This window comes from Neopsephotus bourkii, unplaced genomic scaffold (genome assembly GCF_033783945.1).
Source record: "Neopsephotus bourkii isolate Nb327-2 ecotype Australia unplaced genomic scaffold, CSIRO-AGI_Nbou_v1 NB_1508, whole genome shotgun sequence".
Lineage (NCBI taxonomy): Eukaryota > Metazoa > Chordata > Aves > Psittaciformes > Psittacidae > Neopsephotus > Neopsephotus bourkii.
The window spans coordinates 6,381,706-6,406,122 of record NW_026901984.1 but is presented as its reverse complement, the minus strand read 5'-3'; the positions used below and the strand labels follow the sequence as shown (position 1 = coordinate 6,406,122).

The following is a 24,417-nucleotide window of genomic DNA, read 5'->3' as shown; positions in this document are numbered from 1 at the left end:
AAGGGGCACAGATTTGCTTTTTGTCAGGCACCTACATATTTGAGTAAAATATGTATGGTTTTCAGCCACAGTGCTGCACTTCAGGAATCAGAAAGCCCTGAGGGCTCTTGATCACAGTCAGTATCAGCAATCCTACCATGTTTTCACCAGAAGAGACAATAGTGTGTATTTTATTCTGATAGTGATCTTTTTTAATGTTTTATGCCCACAGGTACAATAGAAGAGTTGCATTTGGTTAATGCTGACCCTGAGCATAAAGTAGTATTTGTCCTGCCCTTGAGATTTTGTGGGCAAGAGCAGAGTTTGCATTTCTAGGGCATAAATATGTTAAGATAGATGAAATTGCATTACTGGAATGAAAATGACACTGCAAGTCAAAAATGATTGTAAACACGTTTCTTGGATGCAGGGGTTTTTTGTGCATACAAGATACAAGCAAAAAATAGTTAATTTGTGATTGTAACAATTTAAATTATAGCTTACATCCCTTATGCAGGGGAAAACAGAAAAACAGAAATTCTAGCTAAAGGGCCAAATACTCCCTTCATTTCCTCTAAACTACATTAAAAGAATCTTATTTCTGTTTAAGAGGCAAAGAGATGCTTTGAAGAATGAATTTAGTTCATTTTATTGCAGTGTTTTGAAAGGTTTATTATTTAGCTGCATATAACCTCAGCAAAATGAATAATGAACTCTGCCGTATCTCAAGTCTTGTCCTTCATGCTTTGCCTCACATACGATTCCCTTTTCTTATAGCTACTTTATTCATCAGATTAGGTCTTGTCATCTTTGCAACTTGCACAACAGGAAATCAATAATTAATTACGGATAGGTAAAGTAATGCCTCGGTGATTCCCTGATACATCCCACTATTGTGCTATGTAAACCAACCAGGGATAGCTACCTAGCTGTTCCTCACTTGGACAGATTTGTCAAGTAATTAACATATCTCTCCCTTATCCTGTGTCTCTTCGTAGCTAAAATCAAGGGATGGGATGTAAAATTATGGTAGACAGTACGCGATTAGAAAATGATAACAGTGCACACAAAAAAAAAGGGCACTTGAAAAAGAGAAAACCAGTTGAGTCTCTGTGGTTATTTTGAAAGGAAAAGATTGGGTGGTACTCTCAGAAGAATACACCTCAGGCTCTGTGGTGACAGGAGAAAAAAAGGGAGAGAAAATATTCTAGATGATTTTGGGGTGGAGTGCTGACAATAGGAGAATAATAGCTTTGCTTTCAGGGAAGCTGAGATGGAGGCTGGGAGGAACGTGTCTCGTTTCAAAAAGAATGAGTTTAACCACTGATTCTGAAAATGTCACTTTAAAGAGCCTACAGAAAACTTAATAATCTTCATCCAGTGCCAGACAGTTTTCCTGTGCTTAATATCTGTCTGTTTAGGAGTCCTTCTTTAAGCCTAATGCTGCCCTAAATATGTTTTTCTCTCTTAGCTTCTTAAGCAATCGAGCTTCTGCTGTGTCTGGGATGCAGAAACAGTTGCTTATAAGTAAAAGGTATTTGTACCTTGAAATTCAGAGTAAAAAGGAGAGAAGTGCTGAGGTGAAGCCCACTGCATGTCATACGAAAGGAGACTGAAGCAGGGCATGTGCGTATCACACAGCCACACCGCTGGGGAGCAGTGAGGCACACACCCCCCCCACCCCACCCCACCCCCCCCAGCATCAGGCACTGAGGCAGGGGGCTGAGAGCCTCTGTGAGAGGCGGCTGCTCCAGTGGCAGCTTTGCCACACAGCTGACTTGGTCCTCCCCTGCCCAGCCCAGCCACCTCTGCTCTTTGCCTTGGCTCAGGTGATGGCACAGCTCCTGTGGTGCTCTCAGTAGAGTCTCCCTCCTCTCCCCCGAGTTGTGTCTGTGCAATGGAGGAGTGAGTGGCCTTCCTCCCAGGCTCACAGAGCAGCAGGTGTCATACTCCAAACATAACCTGTAACCAGTAACTTAACTGGCAGTATCACCATCAGAAGGCATGGAAAGCAAACAGTATTTTTCTTTAACCAGTTTGTCTGAATGGACATACTGTGAGCAACTTCTGCACTTTTATCCAAATTATTATAACCCCTAAACTTGAATAATTTCTCTGGTTTAAGTCATTTTCCAGCTTTCATAAACTGGAAAAGAGACTATAAACATAAACACAAAAATTCTCAAGATGACCTTCAGTGATCTGTATTCTTCACTTTGTTTTTGAGGAACTGGCTCATAACTCTTTGGGAGAGGAAGAGGAATGGGATAGTTGGAGTCAGCCACTAAAATTACCACAGATTTGTAGTTGCAGACTTAATACAGAATTCATTTGAAGGATTTAACCCAAACAGCAACTGCTCACATGTAAGCTGGGAGAATGCCAGGATCTTCCAGTCTCAGTCCCTGCTCCTCTCTTCAGAAATGTATCTTGAGTTACCACTTTGGAAGCAAAAGATAAAATCTTAGGAGTAAAAATATCAATATACTGCTTAATAACTGTTTGCAGTTCAGATGGTAGGAGTAAAAAGCCATCAGTGAAGTAATCTATTCAAAATGCTTCATAAAGCAGATCAATGCCCAGCTGTTCTCTGCTGGTTTTGAGTTTTCCTGGAAACGATGCAAGCAAATCCAGAAAGGACAATAGTTCCAGGAATCATTTACTGATAATAGGATTTGGCACTGCAAATTCAAAGAAAAAATTAAAGAATACCTTTATTTTTTTAATTAGATAGTTTATCTAAAACTATTTGATTGATTTTTCAGGAGTGTTTCCAGAGTTGTTGAAGTTGTAAGCGTTCAGTTGAAATCGCTCTTCCAAAGTCAGAACGCTTCAAGTACAAAGGCAGGGGCTTATTTAGAGAACCACCATCTCTCCATCTCCTTTAGCAGCTGACATTTCCTTGCCAGCTACTTTGGCACTCAGGGAGCAGTCCTGCTAGCCCACTCAATATTCGGGTGTATTGGTGGGGGTAGTTAGCCGCTGCTGCCATGGGGCTGGCAGAGGGAAAGAAGTCCGGCTCAGTATCTCTGTTGAGAAGCACTGAGAATTTATTCTTCGTCTTGTATTAAAAGAAAATTATACAATCCCAACTTGTAAAGCCTAATGATAACTGTGGTTGTTGGTGAACATTTAAAGTACATCCATGAGATACATATGTGAATCCTCCCAACCTTGTTACCATTTTAGATTTCTCACCGCAGTCAAGTCACGCACGTAACTTTCATATGTCAATGCATGTAGATAATTTGATCCAGTTCTAATTTCTGTTATGTCTTATTAGCATTGTGACAACAAATTCCCAGTGAAGAATTGCCCAGACCTGTGTAAGTCTGATGAGCCTTGACTTAATTCACATCAGATTTATCTTTTACTCTAGACAGTGTCACACTGGTGCACACCAGTGTGGATGTTTCATTTAACCTGACAGCAGCGCTTCAGCTTGCAAAAGGAGTAACACCAGGAACTCAAAGCGATGTCTGGCTGAGTTTCAAAGCAAGTAGATCCTACATTACATACTTACAGACACTTTGTTTTGTTGCTCTATCACCAACTTCTAACACCATCGTGGGTCTAGTTACTGTTTCCCACAGGTGGTTGCCTATCGTATTTCTACAGCTTATTGCCATTACAGGAGCAGTGGTTATCACAATTAAATCCTAGAAATAATAAAATGCTGCCATACAGGTAAGGAAATAGAATGACAAAACAAGTCTGGTCCTGTGTGCTTCAAGTCATCTGGAAAAATGTCTATTAAGTCACGAAAGGAGAAGACCTGAACCAGGAAGTAGCATGCTGGCGAGTTTGTAAACCTGGGGGAGGCAGGACAGAACATTCTCTGTAGTTTCTCAGCTTTTAGCTGTTTCATTATCGGGTTTGTTGCATCGTTTTTGTTTCTTTTCCCTAGTGATATTTTCTGCCTCCAAGGAGTTGCTCTTTTTCTTCTTGACAATGTTAGGATATCAGTGGCTGAAAGTCAGGGCGGACTATGCTTTTCAGCATTGGAAGATACTCATGTGCATGCAGCTATCATATGGTTTTGCTAAACAACTCAGTGCCTTTCAGGTCAGTATCTTCTTAGCAGCTGATAAGCATAATCAGTCAGTGGGTAGTACTTGGTTTTATTTTTGTTGATTGGCTATTTCCACATAAGCTGGGGTAGAGCTTCTTTTGGACTGAATGTCATGAAGTCATCTAGGCTAGGCACTGCACCAAGGCTGGCAATGTTGGTGCTCCATCCCGAACTCTGCCCCCCATTCCTTACCACCTTGTTGTGCCCAGTCCCCTCTCTTTCCTCTCATCTGTGAATTCTTCAGGCAGGAGCTTTGGTTCCCTGTGGTCTCAGCATGGTGTCAGTTCCCATCAGGGCTTAATTTCATTCAGTCCTCACAGTGTTATTGTTACTGTACAAGTGAGAAAATGGTGTGTCTGATATCATCTACCTCCACAAATCATCTCCTCAGGTTGAGGACTCCACTACCAGAGAGTTCTGAAAATTCTTGCAAATACAATAGAAAACTGCTTTCTCTTTTCCCCTGCATTTTAAATACAAACAGCATAATGTGGAAAACCTACATTATATTTTTCATTCCATACCTATGCAGTAGGTGATTGGCACAGTAAATTTAGTCACCCTGACAAAATAATTATTTCCCATGGGCCTGAAGAAAATTAGTAATTTTCAAAAGTATTTTAAAATTGAGCAGGGAGACAAAAGACCTGTTCACTCCTTAAGCCCAGTAAAAGCTCATTAGTGAGAATACAGTATAATTTTTGTTTTCTACAGTGGTTATCCAACAGCTGCCCCACATCTGATCCTTGCAATTTTCACAAGAGCGTATCACTGTAAACATGTTACTACCAATCCAGCTTTAATGTTTGGACTTCATGGAATATAATTGAGAGAGAATACGTTTATCCATTATAGTGACAATACAGAGAAATGCCCAGTAGCAGATACCTTGAAAGAGACAATAAGGCCATACTGTGGTATTTCTGTACTCTTGCTGTTCTGTGCCCTCCTGTAGTGTGCAGTTGCCAGCTGTTAATTAATTGTTTCAAGTTAAATACATCCATTCTGTAACAGAACTGCATTGAATTTCTTTCCAGTTTGTCAGATCTTTCTGTCTTACTCTTCCTCTGCTAGATCACGTTTATAGCTGGTAAATTGGTTTCTGAAATGCAGCCTCACACACTTCGGTTTTGAGTTAGCTTTCTTCTCTGCAGGACACTGCTATATACTGTACCTTTAAGTACCCAAAATCAATTTAATTAAATTTCATTACAGGCACTAGAGCTGAAACAAACTAATGAAAGCCGCCATCACGTCAGGTGGTATTTATCTCGGCATTAAATTGAAAATACTCCCTTTAGGCTCTTAAAAATTAGTTTCAATATTTAACGCTAATAGCTTTTGGAATTGTTGATGGGGATAGTTTTAATAAATTTGTTACAAACTGTTTACCTTTCCATAGAAAAAAGCTTTTTCCTCATGGCATAAGGGAACTTAAGATAGATGACTTAAAAGTGTTAGGATTTTGAAATACTGTGAGGTCTGGGAGCTGCCCATAATGCTGTTGAAAAACACCATGAAGGTTGTCGTGCAGTGACAGCAATATGCCTTGTTTAGACAAAAGCAGTGGCAGTCACCACAATACTGGGGTTAGTTTATTGTTTGCCTGACTTGTTTTATTGAGCTGATCAGGCTTACAAGCTTGAAAGTTTGTAGCAGATTTTATTTGAAGACCTCACTACAAGCACTACTTTTGGCAGAGAGAAAAATGAAAACTTGCAGGGAGAAGAAAAAACATCTGCCACACAGAAGAATGCTATTGCTTGCGCCCCAGCTACAACTGGATTTTGTTCTCTCACTGTTCAGACACCTTGCAGTGCTGTTTCAGAGGAAGCAACATTGACAAAGTACCTGTTGATACTCTGCAGAACAAAACTGGTGCCACGCAGTCTTCCTGTAGAGTTGTTGGACTGTGCAGATAACAGTGGAATTCATCCAGTTCCCATCAGAAGCAGGGTTCAGGTATTAATGTGAAAAATACAGTTGGAATAAACAACAGGAAGAAACATTTAGGGGAAGATTTCGGTCACTTTTTTTCTGACCCATGTGCCAGGGGCTCATTTCAGGGAAGTGAAAGTGCAAAAGGAGTGTGTTATCTGGCCATGCATGTATCCAGATTCACAAAGCTGGGAGCATTTATGACTTGCACTATGTAAGTGTGACTGATGTCTCCTCCTGCAGGCAGGCAGTAAGAAATAGTCTATTCTCTTTTATCTGATCTGGAGTCTGCCTTCTTGTTATCTTACTCTTTGTCAGTCTCGTTAAGAAAAAATAAATGATAAGAAAACTGTAAAAGTAAATTATAGAGAGTCACCTTTCTGGTAAGAACATCTGACCCCAGAAGAGGAAGAAGGGAACCATTTTTCTTCAGCAGGATAAAAGCATGGGCTTCTCACATGTTTGCTGCTTCATTTTTATAGTAGAGAAATCACTGTGCAAGTTATTATTAACAGGAGAAGGAAAAATAATGCTAAGTATGTTATTTACAGTATTGATGCTTCGATAAGATTATTGTGCTTAAGTTATTATAGCTATTCTATAACTAATAGTTCTTAAACTATTAGTTCTTTAAAAATATGCATTTTATATATATACATTATATATATGTACATATCTTGAAAACTTTCTATTATTTTTCAGTTTGATTTAAGAATGTAGGGCTTTACATATGTTTTTGTTGGTGTTTCTTATTGATGCTCCCTCTAGGTTGGAGGATGCAGCTTGTGTAAAAGTAGTGTTGTACATGAGAGATCAGATATAGAAAATGTTGGTTTAAGCAAGTTGTATTAAAGATTAACTGTTTCTTCTATCATCTTGCTTTTTTTTTATTACTTAACTGGTTTTAATCCTTACATTTTCTTGTATGACTGTCATGAAATATGAGGTGCAGTTCAGTGAAGTGTCCTTAAACTGTAGTGATTTCTGTGAGCAAGCACCCACTATCAACTCAAGGGAAAGTCATTACTACTGTGAAAGCTGCAGCCCAGACTTTTCACTTCTTATTTCTTCTGAGATTACAACTCAGATACATCCATGTTTATACAAATGTGCTATGTAAGGAGTACAAGAATTCAGAATCTGTAGTTAGGTGTCACAGTTAGGTGTCATAGGTAGACAATCTATGTATTTCCCTCTACATCAGCTGTGAGTACCTTCTTCCTGCTGTGTCACACTCTTGCTGAGTTCCCTTTCCTGAAAGTTTAGTGGAATAGGGATATTCAAGCCATTTTCTGTTGCAATTCTGAGAGCCATGTACCCATGATTTCTGGAGAGAGAACAAAGTGAGACACATGCCTTGGGCAAAGGCAGAGGATGAGAGGGAGTGGGGTTCAAGACTGGATGTCTGGAGTAGTCTGGGGGGGTGGGGGAGGTACTCTTTACCACCCCAACAGAGAAATATTTTTCTATAAGCAAGAGGAAAATTGGGGTTTGGTAATATTTTATTGATTTTATTTTTATACGGCATTTCACTGCAACAATTTTGTTTACTGCTTGTGCCAGGCACTTGATTCCGTTTTCACTAAGCCCAACAAAAAGTTAGCATTTTTAAAAGGCTTATGCCTTTAGTGTGAGACTGGGAAAACTGTGTTACTGATTTAGATTTAGTATTAAGCAGTTATGAAGACAAAATCTATCAGTACTTGAAGACATTTGAAACACTGTTCAAGATGAGGTTGAATGGGCCCTTGAGCAACCTTGTCTGGTGGAAGGTGTCCCTGCCTGTTGCAGGAGGTTGGAAATAGATGATCTTTAAGGTCCTTTCCAACCCAAACCATTCTGTGATTCTATGATTGTAAGAAGAGCAGTAGCAAAAGTCAGTTTATTCTCTCATGATACTTTCAAACTATTCTCAGTATCCTTTTAAAAATTTAAATTACGTTATTTTGGATTATCGCATTATACTATGGTGCTGGAATAAAACATGAACAAATTCAAATATCTTTTATTTCTGAACTATCTGTTTCTAGTATTTGTATTTCTCTCTTTGGTTGGGTTTTTTTGATACATCACCATTACCACAGCTTTAAGTAGAAGGAATAGTATTCCTTTCTGTACATCTTGGGGAAAAAATGCAATGAGAAGAATGCACTGATTCTTTTTCCTGCACATGTGAATAAATGTACAGTTAATATAACTGTTCCCATCTACTTACTCCAAAACTTCCTTATAAGATAGAAATGGTTCAAAGCAAAAGCTGGTTTTCACCATGAAAACAAGCAGTCTTGTTTGGATTTGGAATTTTCATAGCCAGAATGACATTTGGAATGTGAAAATAGAGGCATGGAAAAAGACAGCTATTAAACAAATAGCCTAAAATGTTGTTCAGTGTTATAGTAATTTGGGTGTTTCAGAAATGTGTTACTTTGTAGCACTTTCTGAATTTTGATATTTCTTCTGGTATGTCAGTACAGTCAGTATGTTGTATCCTGCACCACTATTTGCCACCCAGTGGCAGGGAAGAGATAGTAGCCTACTTACATATATGTAGTGAAAACACTAGAGAAAATTTCTCTGTGCTTAAAATGGGGGCATGTACAGCATTTTCACTGACTACTGTCATAATATTTGATGTTGCAGGATGGATGGTCACAATATCACTTTGTAGCCTCATCTTCAACAATAGAAAGGGATCGGCAAAGACCGTACTCTTCATCACGCACGCCCTCCATCTCTCCTGTGCGCATGTCTCCTAACAACCGCTCAGGTAAGATCAGGCTTTCAGGACTGAGGTAAAGACAGAAGTAATGCACCACTGTCATTTTCTTTCTTTAAGCAATGTTACTGACATCCAGATTTGTTGTTAACAGTGGTGGAAAGGCACAAAATACATTTTTTACTCTTACCTGAATTATCTGTTCAAAACAGGAAGTTTATTTTTTTTATTAACACCTTTTAAAGTTTTACAGCAGGAAGAATATTCCATAACTTGTTATCAATTCTCATGCATTGTTTTCCTGATTTGGATTACCTGACTCGATCTCAGAGCAGTGGTGCCCATGAAGGAAATGTACATGAGGAAATTTTGTTACTTAATTTTCTAGTTGTTAATGACGACTTGGAAGTCATCTTGGAACACTTAGAAGTTGTTGAAGGATCCATATTATTTTTTGTCAGCTTTTATTCTGAGTATATGTGTATGTATATATAACTTATGCATACACATGTATGGATAAGTTTCACAAGAGATTGACTAAGGGTCTTCATGTAAGGTTGATGGCATATTTACAGCAGCTATCATTAGTTCTATATGATCCATACAATGAATTAATGTAATTTTCTCAACTTACACTGCAATGTTAATTTTTCTATTCATAAATCTGGGCATTTTTCCCTCTATTCTAAGGCATAGCATATGTTAGACATGCTAGTTAGATAAAATCATTCCCAAATAAAATCTTTAAACAGCCTTTCAATGTGCTTTTCACTACTTGTTCAGTCAAATCCTGTCAATCCATAGGTATACTAATAATTTAGGATTAAAATTGGCCAAACTGATTATTGCAGTGAGCATCATGACATAGTTTTGTTTCTAAGAAATATCCTTCTTTTAATTACCTAGCAGCTGCATCTTAGTCCTGCAGAATGACCTCTGAGAAATTTGAAAATGTAGCCTGAAGTACAGTGAGAGCTGCTATTCAGTTCTCAAAATCCATCATTACACGAGTCCGTAAAGGGCTGTTGTTCCTTTTTTCCTTCTCCAAAATCTCATTTTGACTGTAAGTACAAGACACTTGAAATGTCTGGCCCAAGATCTTAGTTCTGTCTCTTTCCAGAGCTGTCTCTTCACTTATGTTACTTTGTTGCTTATAGAATATACTCTAGAGAAATTCTGGATGAAATCTTACTGCCATCATCAGTATCATAAGACTGTAAAAAGAATAATATACTGCTGGTTTCTGAAGGAAGAGGACCCATGTAATTACAGACCAGTCAGCCCAACTTTGTTCTAGAAAACTGCTGTAACAAATAATCACAATCTGAGCATCTCAAAAGAGTAGGAACGCAAGATACTGCTTAACTCTAGGAGTATCTGTTTCTACACAGCATAAGTTACTGTCTGACTAGTAGTATCCGTATCAAATCCAAGCATTGGTTTAGTACGATTTGTTCTTACAAAATGCACCTGAATTCCTGCTACAACATAGTTAAAGCACTTTATGGAAACAATAGTCAGTAAATGAAATCTACTGTAATCAGTAAGACTTTTTCAGAAAATAATTTTATAGGCAAGCTAGGGCAACCTGGCAAACAGTCCAGAAAGTGTGATGTGTGATAAATAAAAAACTGACTAAAAGCCATTCAGAAAGAATGGGTATTGTTTATTGCCAAAATGGAGGAATGCTTTACTTGGAGGTTTGCCTGAGTCCTAGTAGTCTTCGGTGGCTTCATTAACAGCCCAAATAATACATAAAAGGTGCCTATTACCTTTGCAGGTGCTAGAAACCTGGGAGAAACACATGTACCTTAAAGGTCAATATTGGAATTCAGAGTGATACTGAGAAATTGGAGATACTGTCCAAAGGGAAAAAAAGATCCAGTTCTTTACAAATAAATTATAAGGAGAATAGCTGGCTGGACAAAAGTTATTTTGGAATTATTTAGGGATTTTTTTGTCAGTTGCACACATGAATCATGAGATGGAGAAATCAGGGCATGAAAACCACTGCATGTACTGTAATTGTTTAACTCAAATAAGAGACATGAGATGGGGGCAGCAGGAAGAGGTACACACCAAGTATCCAAGCCAGCTGTGAAGAGGGACAGTGTAAACTTTCTCTACTTTCATAGCAGGCAGCTGGAAATAATGAGCAGCGAAGAGTCACGCTAGACATCAGGAACATTTCCTAACAGGAGGGAAACAAAACACTGGAACAGACTGCTTGGAGCAGTTATGTGATCTCTGTCATTAGAGATCTTTAGTTTTAGATTAAAATCTGTCAAGAAATATTTTGGTATACTGGATCCTACCTTGGGGTAAAGAGTTGAAGTAAATGAACTCACAGTGTCCCATTCATCCCTAGGACTTACGAGTTCTGTCTTCTTCTCTGTGTCCTTTAAGAATAGAAAACCTTGATACCAACTTTTCGGTCTAATGTCAACCAGTGATTTCATATCTGCTTCCAGTAAAGGCTCTGAAAGAGGGCACTTCCTAGAGTTTAACACTTGCCAGAAAGCAGTTGTTCTCCCATGAGAGGAGAGAGACAGTTCCCGCAGAGAACAAAGAGATGGTTTTGTCTGTATTGGTCAACTCTGTTCAAAACACCAGAGTGCTTAAGAGCATTAAGGAAGTATGCGAGACAAAATGCATCCCCATGTAAGCAACTTCTTCAAGGTTTGCATTCTGGTTTTTTCCCTATTAGACTTAAGTTGTCATTAGCTGATTTGGAAATTTAATGTCACATTTCTTTACACCTGCTGGATTATCAGCTTTAGAATTACATCACTATAGACAAGCAATTTAGAAGCAATCCCAAATTTTAATGGCCTCATAAGAAAAAAATATATGTCCTGCATTTGCTTTGCATATACTGAGGCCAACGCCAACAGAACAAATCTAAGCAGAATTCAGCATCACTTTTGCTTCCCTATTCCTTAACTAAAAAAATGTAACATTGTTTAGAGATGCTGAAAGATACAGTTCATGATCAAGCCTAGCAAATAAGCTTGTAGTTTTTGTATAGACTTTTCCTTCCTTTTAAGCAAGGACATTGTTACTGCTTTTGAGGTTCTTTTGACTCACCAAACAGCTGAATGGAGGTAGGAGAGGGTGTGGAAGTAAGCACCAGTCTTTAGTTTTTGTACACCGTGCCTTCACAAGGCTCTGGGGTGTGCTGCCACTCACCCTGCACTCCTTCCCCTGCTCTCCACAACAGCAATAGTGAGTTGTATCTGCCTACACCTACATACAGCAAAGTCAGTTTATGGGAAAGCCATTATTTTTTTCTAAGCATCACAGGCTCTAAGTCTTCAAGATCAGTGCCAGTGCTCACCTTCACATTCTCAAGTACATGAAAATCAAATACATACCAATTCTCCTTCTAGTCACCTTGTACTTACTTCTCTTAGCCATACAAGTATAGGTGAAGGATTTCATTTTAACAATAGCTTAAAGTAGCAGTTGTTGTTCTAAAGGCAATTGTTCATAGAAATTTAAAGACAGATAATTATTGAAATTACCTTTAAGGTTAGGCATTCTTTGTTATATGTTTTCTAAGAAAAATATGTTTCTTCCCATCTTCACTAGATTCCTTTAATTAGTTTGCTTATTTTCAAGAGAGAAAGGAAGAAATCATTTTGCATCTTTTTTTTCTACACAGTCGACAGTTAATGATCTTTTCAACAGAAATAAATAAATCATTTTGAGAAAAAGAAAAAAAGAAAAAAGGAAGTGCCTATACCAGAAAGTTTTGACAAGTTAAAGAATTTGGAAAGCAAGTTTTTAATTACTGTACTTTTTTTGCAGTGATCGTCTTAGTTGTTGAGTATAGGTGAAAAAAGTAAAACATTCAGAGAGAAAATTATGTTTGGAGTTGATTGTTGCATGAATACATTTGTCCTGTACCCGAAATAACAGCACCTTTTCTTTTCCTTCCTAATGGGGTAGTGTTTCTTCAAACAGCGTAATCTTAGTATGCAAACAAGTATACATTTTACTGAAATGTTTACTCTAGAGTTAAACATTCATATGTTCAGTCATATGTGACAAGAAAAAACAAACCCGTTTTTGTGATCTAGCAAGTGCCCCAGCCTCACCTCGGGAAATGATCAGCCTAAAAGAAAGAAAAACAGACTATGAATCAACTGGAACAAATGCCACTTACCATGGAAATAAGGGGGAACACACTTCCAGGAAAGACACCATGACAGGTGAGTTTATGCTTGCATTGCATATGTAAAAATCAGCTGTGATAGACCACTGATTTTATAGGCTTGGCTGGGTTTGCTGAATAAGTACTGGATCCTAATGAATAGAATGGTATGTGAAAATGATTTGTGCAGACCATGTTTCTTCAGAGAAGGCTATAAATCAGATTTATGTTTCTTTGTAACTTTACATTTTCATTTCAGAAGGAAGTTGGTAGATCACTTTGAATTAATTAGTGTTGTTTCTGCAAGCACGACAATGGTTGAGCATGTGCCCTACCATCTGTCTTTGACAGGGAATGGCTTTCCAAGGCCAGTTAGCTTATTTTGAACATCAGTCATCCCTAGGAAATTTGGTGGTGTTTGTGAATTCTGTCTGTGTTCGTTTCCCAGATGGGCTGATTTAAATACAGCAGTTTTCTCTCTGTGTGTTATGGCATCTATTGCAGGTTTCACCGAAGGCCTCTCCCCCCTGGTGAGCTCATTAACTTGTCAGCATTTCAGTAATTACAAAATTTTGAGTGCTTTGCCCAGTACTGCACCTCTTAATTAATTCTCTTGAAAAATACGTGTTGGTCTCCATCACCATTGAACAGGCTTATATAACCTTTAGTGACCGTGTTGTTGCACTTATATAGTACTGAGCATTGTGGTAGCCTCTTCTCCAAATGCGACCACAGTGAGGAGTCACTGCACATTCTAAATGGCTGTTACTGTCCCTGTGTCCTCTGTAGCAGTCTTACTCAGAGGATGCCACAGTGGGGGGTCTCTGGGTTTCTCAGCTCACGGGGATATCAGGAACATGCTGCCTCAGAATCAAGCCATCAGTACTAGTTTTCAAGACCGTATTCAGGATATCATGATAGTCATACTGCATCTACTGTGTTATTCACTGCTGCATAATCAAAACCTAAAGGCCAGCCTTTGTATGAAAATGCAATATGGAACATTAATTAGCATGGAAGTGAAAACGTGAAGATGAGGAATAACAAGAGCAATTGGAAACCACTGAAATTAAGAGTCTCCCGAACAACATCTGCAGAGTACTACGTGAGATTGCAGCAGATTCAGTCAAGGTACTGCATTTTATATATCTGTAATGTTTTGAGTGTTTCATAGTCATTGCACAAGGTGTTTCTAAAGCACTTCAGTGGTCCTTATTTGCGTGACTGTGAAGGACAGGACTGTTTCTTTCAGTACGTTGTCAAGGACCCATGAAGGGGGAATCTCAGGAGTAAGAACAGAAGGCTGAAAAGGCAGAAATATTAGCATTTTGGTTTAGCTTTATCTGAAAATTCAGTCTACCAGATTAGATTAGAAGGTTCACCCAAAAAGAAGTGTTCCCATATGGAAAATGTGTGTTTACTTACAGATAGTCTTGTCTTTTGCCACACATTAAAAAAAAAAACATAGAGTTTTCTTTTTCCCCAACCCTTTTCATTTTGTCTTTTACTGCAGTGCTTTCCTTCTCCCATTTGTGTTTCCCTTGTTTCCTTTATCTTTCAGTATACTTTTTGGAGTGTGAGCTTTGTACTTCCCCTGCAACCTTTGCTCCATTTTGAATTTTGCATCGTGTTTTCCTTTAATATCTGCTTGTATTTGTCTGTTCTTATTGATCTTTTGGGTGGACTTTTAGTAGGGAAACTTGAAAGACTCAGCGTCATGCTCAGCTGTTGACTATTTTTCCAACTACTGAGCTCAGTGAGAAAAATGAAAACCAAAATCAAGTTGAAAAGGGCAATAATATTTCACAATCACACATGACCATTTTACAAATTAATATTGAGTTAACAAATCACTTTCTCTTTCTTTCAGATCACCATATCTCTGCTCATTCGCTGTAAGTTCAAATTAAGCACCGTTCTAAGAACAAAAGAAAATGACAAAAGGAGTCTTGTGCCTCAACATTCAACATGAAATTTATGTAACATATTTGTAGCTCACCAAATAATAAATATTTCATTAAAGAATGATATTAAATCAGTGTTTGTAATTTCAATTGTGAGACATTTTGGCTTTATTTGAATGGTTTAATATATGTTCATGTAGCAAGTTCATTCTCTGCATTTCATTTTGTGGATCAGACAGTGCTTTGCAGCTAATGCATCTGTGAAATCTATGGGATAAATGTTTTTTTCAGGTTCCACCTGATGGATGCATATTTTGAGCTCCTCTTGTATGTTCTGCCAAGCTGATGTATCACACAAAGCATTCTTTGACTTACAGGTTTACACGGAATGTAAAGCCACAACTGTAGTTCCCATTTATCCATGACTGTCTCCGTGTTCTTCTCCAAAGCTCTTCCCAGTTTGTAGTTCAGAAATTTTACAGCCTCTTGGTTGGGACTGAAATGAAGGTTTTTTGATGGATTTTTGAAACAGAATGTTGGCTTCTCGCCATTGTGGGGAGTTGTTAGGAAACCTCTGGGTAAAATGGAGAATCTATGAAGTAAACAGTGTGGCTGAAGATAATAACTTACATCGATTTCACAAGGACAACTAAAAAAAAAAGAGGAACAGTATCAAAGTTCTCATTGCCCTTTTCACAGGTTTATGATGTTTTATATTTACTGTCCATCTCTTCTCTGTAGAAAATAATAACCAATAATAAAATTTTATCACCTAAAGTATATTTTTAAGACAAAACCTATTATATTTATTCAAAAAAAAAAAAAACTTTAGGTGCATGGGATAACTTTAATTATGCGATGGTGTTTTCCTTCAGAACAGAAGATAAGGCTACTGTATACTGTCATGGGACCCCTATTCTAAAGTTTCTTTTACTGTGTTAGTTCCCTCACTGAAGTAATCTGTGCATCACAGACTGCACCCTGTATCTTCACTTTCACCAGCAGAAGCATATTCTGATTAATTTCTTTTTGTTTTAAAGAATCAGTCATCTGTACTTTTGGTTTTTAAACTTGTTTTCAAGTCCACACATACAGAACACAACCGACCACCATCATCTTTTACAATAGCTACAGATACTAAGGCTAATCATTATTACTTTAAGAAACCGTAATACACTGTAATCTTTTCTCATGCCCTTGCCTCATCTTTCACCGTGCAGGAAGGTGGCAGTGGCAGTGACAGGTAATGATCTGTGGTAGCTGAGATTTGTGAGGCATAGAAGCATTTTGCTTTACTGTCTTGAACTAAATTTTAGAAAATGAGTCCTGCTACTTATATCAGAAAAAGCAGGTTACGTGATACCAGATGAAGACCACTTATACGTCTAGCTGAGTGTTCTTTTCTTACTACCAGTTTGTGTTTCTGAGGGAGAAAGACTGGCCTCTTGCTATTTCAAAGTACCTGTAAATGTGTTCAGAATAAGTACTTGAAAGAAATGAAAGCTGAATGTTAAACCATGAATCAAGTGACTGGGGTATATGAGGACAGCTTTGGTCAGGGATACCTTTGTCACATAAAACACAGTGTGACATAATTTTGAAAGCTGTTGTCAGCTTTGCAGAAAAGTGCTATGGGGAACCGTATGATTTTGTTGTTTAACCAGTATCACCTTGAAAACTAAATGGGGGGAAAAAAATAAGGTATTTTTCTATAATGTCATTTATGAAATACGACCACAAAATACTGCAGGTTGATCACAGTACTCATTTTAGAACCTTCACAATTTTACTTTGTAAAAACTGCTGCTTCAGTACTATCACATGCTGATGTTTAGGTACTGCATAAAATACACACACTCATCACTACCTCAGATCTTTTCATCTGTAGCCACAGTTCTTGCATCTCTGTAAGGAAGTGTGGCTGCTGGAAAATCTCCATCTCTTAGTCCTTGTACCCCTTCCCCTTCTCTTGCCATGTTTTAAAGAAGAACATTATTACATTAATGTTTATGTCTCCCTGTTTGAAAAATTTACTATGATAGTTCATATACAGCAATAACAGGAAAAATCAGATTCTAACCGCACAGTATCTGTCCATTCAGCTAGCTCATCCTCTCCCTTTTTTCTCTTATATTTGCCTTCTGCTTTTGGACAGCAAGAGTCAACTGCTCACTGAAGCATGGCAGAACAGGAACGGAGTTCCCAGGAATGCTGCCTGCTTGTTCAGAAGCAGGTACTGGAGCAGGCTGCATGCACTGCTAGCAGCTACATTGCTTGACTTACATTCTCTCCGGAGAGAATTATCCCAGCCTCCCAGTAAGACTAAGTCAAGATTTGAACTCTTGGCATTGATCTCCGAGTATTTGATGTGTCATTGGTTTTATTACATTAAGAAAATAGTGCTGCCTTTTTGATTATTTTTTCATTTTAAACTCGTGAATTTGTACTCATCACTGATTTCACAGCAGCACAGACCTTGCAGCTATTTTAATAAGTGAATACTGTCAATTTTCCATTGCAGAATACGGGATCTGGGAAACCTTAAGTCTTTGATCTGGCATGTGACAGTATATCAGTGCAAATGTCACAGTAATGAATTGGACAGCTATGCACCAACTGTAGACTATTTCTGGTTTTATAATAGTCATGGCTATTTACTGTTAGTGGCACCATATGTGCAATATGCCTTTTTACATACCTGTAAAAAGGTGGAAAGGTTATGATGCTCCTTAAAGTCTCTCTGATTGCCTGTAGGAAGAACATATAAATTAATTAGCATGTGTCCAGCTTGCTATTTTTCATCACATTCTTCATAAAACCCTCAGATGTCGGACCTTATAGCAGTCTTTTATTCTTGACATCAAACAGCCATGAATAGTATTGTCCGGTCTGGTCATGCCCAACTAAAATCTTGCTTGCGGGAAACTTCAACCCTCCTTATCCTGCCATCCATATACATGAAAAAATGGTTACAGGAAGTTTTTCATAGGTTTATGAGATTCCAACACATTGAATATCACTTCCATCTTTTTCAAGAAGTAGCACTTCACAAAATGGTTAGCTGAAATGCTAAGTATGAGAATCGCTGGATCTTGAGAAGAGGAATTTGTATAACCCAGCTTCTTGTACTTTGTGGGGCAAGCAGAAAGCTCAGAAACAGCATGAAAAGAAGATGATATCAAGGGAAGATCTGGCAGTTGTACTACTGAGGGTCATGCCGTCATGAGATGTACCATAAATAGCAATGCTGATACAGACTCCTCTAATACCAGAGACTGTCATCAGGAGGGGGATTTTTTAACTAAAGCAGAGGATGCTGCTGGAATAAATAAATAAATAAACAGACAAACAAACAAACGCTGAAATAAGTCTCACACACCACTCAGGTTAGGTGACAGAATGCAGCCTGAACAGAGAGAACCTCTGCAGATCAAGCTTTTGGCGCTTTACATCTAAGACAATCTGATCAAGCACTTCTCATTTCTATCTGTTATCATCTAGTAGCACAGACGTGCAGGTAAGTGTACCTGCCTCTGGAAAAGACCATCCAGCATCTGTTACCAGAGTTCGTATTCTTCCCACTTCAAAGAAAGGATCCGGCTGCATTCCTCAGAGACCTCCAGAGCTCTTCTCCATATCTTGTGCAAGACTGCACTGTCTGAGTAACTGCATCCAGCTCTTCAACAAGTTTTTTCACACCGATTAATGGTTATGAAGTGAAATGTCTTTTTTTTTTCCCAGCTATTAGGGCTCATCACCCTACCATATAATCCCTGTCTTTATCCTGTTTCAAGAGCACACTTGAGATATTTAAGAACATGATCTGAAATCTGTAAAACAGCAACATGGAGCAGAGGGAAGCATTTGTACATGCTGGGATCCATGCTAGCAGGTTGACAAAGGAAGAAAGAGTGGTTCTTCAGTAACTGTGATTCTTCTTAGCAATGTGGCTAGCATGGGTCCCATACCCAGCTTTCAGCTCTGATGCTTAGTCCTCACTACAAAAGTTTTTGAGCTGCAAAGGTATTAAAAGCAACACTTTGGTGCCTTCAGGTTTTGTACCATTACACAGGGACCTGAGAGAAGTCATGTGCCCAACGTGTTTCATCTCCAGTGATGACTAATTCACAACTACTCAACTTTTACTTTCAGGCACATGCTTTTATAATGAGAGTCCTCATGACAGTATCAAATCATTAATTCTTATGTCTGGAAAGCTAGTAACATGCATGCCTGGTAAGAGTGGTGCGCAGCAGCCACACACATGGACAAAAATTACTGCCATCTTTCAAATACTACACTTTCAGATATGAGAAATAACTATAATCTTTCTAGTTTGACCAGCAAACTAAGCTTCAGCTAGATAGCCAAATCAGTGTGATCAGTGAAGTCAGCTTTTCACGGGGTTTTGGGGGGCAGGGTGGGAAAGAATGGGTTATTTTGAAAACTGTGTGTTATCCTTTAGAATTACTTCTGCTTTCAAATTCATAGCTCAGTTTGCTCCCTGCATTTTAGAGGTAGGACATCTGAGAATAAAGTAGCAGCAGAGTTTCAGACTGTCTTGGCCAGACCTCTTCAGTATAACTACATACAGCTTTTTTTTTCTTTTTGCATAACTCATTTTTTCAGTTGTATTTAATCACTTTTTCCGTGAATAATTTTATGATACCATAGGCTAATAATCCACATCATCCAACTGAAGTGAAAGGACTGAAATGTTTCTTAATGTTTACAACTGTTGCCTGTTCACTGTATGTGTGGTATAAAATCCCATATGTAACCTGATATATCTTACCAAATACTAGCTATATATTTTGTTATTTATTGAAGTTATTTTGTTGGTTTATATATGAAATGCACAAGATTGACATGAACGTGACATAGCACCTTTTAATAAGTGTATACCATGTACATGCATGTACAGCAAAGCAAAAATTATGACTGTATAGTGGGAGGAAGAGAAAACAGAAATCTGCAAATGTTTTTGAAGCTTTTTTGTGGGGGGGAACAGGCATTTAATGAAGCCATAAGAATTCATTTTGAGGCCAAAGAGGTATGTTTGGTAAACCTGCTTTTTCCTTCGTTTTTCCCTTCTCCAGCTCAGAACACTGGAATCTCAACTTTGTACAGGAATTCGTATGGTGCACCTGCTGAAGATATCAAACATAACCAGGTAGGTGGAGAGACAAAAATGCTACAGTTCCAGTGTAACGTCTTACATGGAAATGACGAAAAACATTACAAAGATTGGTAAATCTAGATTAGAGGAACTGAGTCACCCGCTTGCACAAATGCTAGCAATTCCACTGGCTTCAAAGAAGCTATATTCCTTATGCTAATGGATAATTTCAATTAAATTTCAAAAATGTCCAACAGGTTATGATAGCATATGCAGAAAAATTATTTAAGGTGTTTAAGCCTGTAGTTCAGAATGAAGGCAAGAGAGGCTTGGGACCTGAATGCCTTTGAAGTTCTGGATAGATGCCACATCCCTAGAAACATTCAGAGCCAGGTTGGATGGGGCTCTGAGTAACCTGATCTAGTTGAAGATGTCCCTGCTCACAGAAAAAGACCCTTTGCACTATGGATGTGTATGGTAGTCATATGTCTGCAATTTCCAGTATATTATTTCTTTGGTCCCCAGGAATTACACATTTCATCATTACCTGTAGTGCTGCTTTATCCTTAATTACAACTCCTTAATAGTTTCACAACTTCCCTATGTAATATGCATAAGTTACAGTACTTTTATCTAAAATGAGGCCAAAAACATTTAAGAAAAACACTGAAAATTCATACTAGTATCAGACAGGTAAATTAATATGTAGTAAAAAAAGATTTTTCACCAAAAGGTTTTACTAGCTTACCTGAAATTTCTGTTTAAGAGACTGATATTTCAGTCTTAACCCACACACTTAAGGTGAAGAGAGTTTCTGATATTCTTTTCCCCCCTTTCTCTTTATTCTTTTTTTAATTAGACAGTATTTCCTGTAGTGCACCGTATTTCTTTGTGCAAGACAGTGCATGAATGTGTTTCTGCTTTTATTGCATTTAAGGAGGAAATAAGGGCATGAGGTGTTGAAGCAGCAGGTGCACTCTAATTGTAGTTGTGAATCAACCAGTTTGATTTGGGGGGCGAGAGTCTGAGCAAAACAAAACAACCCAAAGCCTACTAGTTTTCCACCTTTTCACACTAGCTTTCTCAATGAAATGTCAGGTTTATGATTGACATATTGGAAAGAATGTTTTTAGCTAAAAAGAATGCAGAAGTACTACTTCAGTCCCCTATTTTCTACTTAAAAAATGACCGTCTCTTAACTTTTTGTCATATAAGTAAGTTGCTTCAGACAGAATTTTTCTCCTGCATCCAAAATTAAACACCTGTGTTCGAATATATGAAATTAAAGGAGGAACTGAAGGTCCTGTACACCTGGATAGCAGTACTAGAAATACAAGCTAGAGTAGTTGTGCTCTCTTGTGCAGCTCTAATACTGCGCCCAGTCTTGTCAGATCAATCACTTGTGGGATTGTTAAGGCAGCAGACATAGGCAGCATTTTGCACCGTACGCATGGAGTCCAGTACAGATGTGCTTTATGCCACAGAGTTTGGGCCGTAGCAGTGCAACTCTTCCTCTCTTCTTAAAGGAGCATTATCAACTTTTGCAGAGTCAGCAGGGTATGCATTCTCCTGACACTACCATCTGAACACCAATACTCCAGGGGATGACCATTTGAAGATTGAAAAGCTGTATCATTTTGCAGTCACAAAACTGCCCAAGCTTACAGAGGTGGCATAAAGCAAAAGACAGCATTCCACTGAGATACTTAGCATGTGTTTACAGTTTTCAGATTGTAATTAAGTCCCAGATTTAAAACCAGAGACTCACTAAGGCTGCCTGCAAAAAACTTTATGGAAAACTTAGGTTTAGGGGACCCCCCAAGGGTTTTTTTTTTTTTGCATCTCATAAATATTTCAGCATCAAGGCAACTTCCTGGAATGTACCAACACCACAAGATTGCCAACATGAAGTGTTGAGGAGGTGGCAAGAAGATGGTGCTGCTTACAGTTAGCAGAACACATTTTAGAGCACTTAGCTTGAAATTTCCTCATGTCAGTGCCCTGCAGACTGTCAGTGGCTCTTAAGGATACGATACCACCCTAAATCTCACTTCTGGCAAAGACAGCTGCAAAATGTTTAGCATTTTTGGAGCGTATATCACTTCCATTCAAATTTTTCAAGGCTGAGTTTTGGCCACCAGTGTTTGTGTTATATAGCTGCAAAATAGTAAGTTACACACAGATTGTAGTTACAAAAGTAACTGTAAGCTGTGATGCTTGAACTTCATTTGAAGTAAACCATCATCTTGAGCCGCAGTAATATTAAATAATAAATTAAATAGATATAAAGAAAAATAATGACATGGCAAAGCTGTAGAATTAATTCACTACCAAGCAATACCTTGAGATGTTAAGCTAATGCACAGCTTGGTACTTCCAGCATGAAAAACGTGAGATTTACTCCTTCTTCCACCCTGTTGCCCATGATAAGTTGTATCTGACAAACCGTGGGTATTACTCTTTCAGGTTTCAACACAGCCAGTTCCACAGGAGCCCAGCAGAAAAGATTATGAACCATATCAGCCATTTCAGAATTCAACAAGAAACTATGACGAGTCCTTCTTTGAGGACCAAGTGCATCATCGCCCACCTGCAAGCGAATACAACATGCACCTGGGACTAAAGTCAACTGGCAACTATGTCGACTTCTATTCAGCTGCTCGTCCCTATAGTGAACTTAACTATGAAACAAGCCACTATCCAGCCTCTCCCGACTCCTGGGTTTGAGACTTGGGCAGATACAAAAGCTCCAGGAACTGTGCATGTGCATGCATACCACAAGACGTTTTTTTTCCTGCAGATTTAGTTTGTTAAAGCCTGTTCCATAGGAAGGCCCAGATAACCAGAATGGAAAAATTTAAGAGATTTTTTTTAGAAGGCTAAAAGATACAAAAGCTAAACCTGGGAGTAATTAGAAAGAAATATATATACATATATATATTTTACAGTGTGGGGCAACTTTACTGTTGACCTGTAGAGTCTAAAGTTTGGTGCTGTATATTGAATGTGGCTGAAGGAAGGAGGGAGAACATGGCAGTGGATGTGGGTCAGGAGTTAAGCACAAGTAACTGAGCAGCGTACATACTTTATGGGGAACAGCTTCTCACACTTTGTTTAATATCCTCATTCATTGTGAATCTAGGCTTCAAGTTGCATTTGGGGTTTCCTCTGTACAGCAAGATGTTTCTTGCCTTTTGTTAATGCATTGTTGTAAAGTATTTGATGTACATTACAGATAAAAAAGAAGTGCATTGTGTATATTACACCAATGCCACAGTGTTTCTTCATCTATGGTTCTAAATATTGCTTCAATTTCAAATTTTGAAAGATGTATGAATTTCCAGGTTTTTGTTTTCTTTTCCCCGGTGCGTTTTACCAAAAAAAAAAAAAAAAAAGAAAAAGAAAAAAAAAGAAAAAAAGAAAAATCAAAAAAACAAAAAGGAATATTTAGCAGTATTGTTTGTTCTGATATGTGAATTTGTTTGTGGCAACTAAAAACAAAAAAAGGCATTCAGCAGTTTCTGACAATTAACATTCATCATTCCACACTCCTTGTCAACAAAGTGCTTTTTCACTGCCTAAAATTTTAGATGTAGATATTTGAAATAGATTTTTTTCATTTATACCAGTTTTCTTTATGATGATACAGTGTTAAAAGAAAATAAATTACAATTGATCTGTCATCCATATTTGCTAAGAATGTCTATTTCCAAGAACCTACCATACAAATATACATTCTTACATGTGTGTGTCCACGTATGCATAGTATCCTGTGTGCGTGTGTGTGTTTGAGTGTGTGTGTTTGTGTGGCGTAAGACTTCTTCTCATCCAATGTTTTCCTTATTCAAGCTTCAATTTTTGTTTGATTTTCAGTTCTTTTAAACAGTGGAAACTCCAGTATGTGCTTTCTCTTACTCACTTTCTTAACCATTGATAGCAATTCAAAATTGTCTGGCCACAACAACTCACAAAAGAAGGGGTTGTCAGATTTTTTTCACTGACTCCTTCACCCTTAGGTGCCATTTCCTTTAAAATAGCATCTCTTGATCTTCTCTTCAGGAAATTTCATTCCTCTCCAGCCACCAACAAGTGCTTGAGGAAGGAAGAGTTTGATCTTGCCATCTCCCTGAGGGAATGGAAAACAAAAGACCCAACAGACTAAAGTCTGGAGTCTCCAAACTCTTCAGTTTCATAGAAAGGTCCAATTCCTGAACTGTTAGGACAATCATTTTTTTTAACCCATATTAAAAAGAAAACCCAACACCCAGAATACATTCCTCAAATATGAAAGATACCGACCCATTTCTGTGCATTTAAAGTAAAACCCAAAAGAAACGAAAATGTAAGGGACAGAGATATTTTTTATTATCATTATTATTTAAAAGAAAAGGAAGCTAAGCTAGGAGGCCGGAAGAGCTGGCATATTCATCTTAGCTCTTGAGATTCTGGAAATTAAAGAATTTAGCATTTTTTCATTTCTTTGGTTCAGGCAACAGTTCAGCATACTGTTTTCACAGTGTAAGACCTACCACA

The 24,417-nt window shown here is 38.1% G+C and overlaps 1 protein-coding gene and 1 long non-coding RNA gene across 6 annotated transcripts in view; both read left to right on the top strand.

The window, feature by feature from the left end:
- The window catches only part of CTNND2 (catenin delta 2), a 650,408-nt gene extending 626,841 nt beyond the window's left edge, over positions 1-23,567 (top strand). For all 5 annotated transcript variants that reach the window (XM_061369698.1, XM_061369700.1, XM_061369699.1 and 2 more), the window contains 4 exons: positions 8,630-8,756; positions 12,788-12,919; positions 19,865-19,938; positions 22,351-23,567. In XM_061369698.1, the coding sequence (XP_061225682.1) occupies positions 8,630-8,756; positions 12,788-12,919; positions 19,865-19,938; positions 22,351-22,611 (594 nt within the window). In that variant the 3' untranslated portion in view covers positions 22,612-23,567. The remainder of the gene's footprint in view (positions 1-8,629; positions 8,757-12,787; positions 12,920-19,864; positions 19,939-22,350) is intronic.
- On the top strand, positions 12,928-14,899 carry LOC133221084 (uncharacterized). The gene is made up of 2 exons (XR_009727885.1): positions 12,928-13,992; positions 14,732-14,899. It is a non-coding gene; the product is annotated as an uncharacterized LOC133221084 (long non-coding RNA).
- Positions 23,568-24,417: the final 850 nt, after the last annotated feature.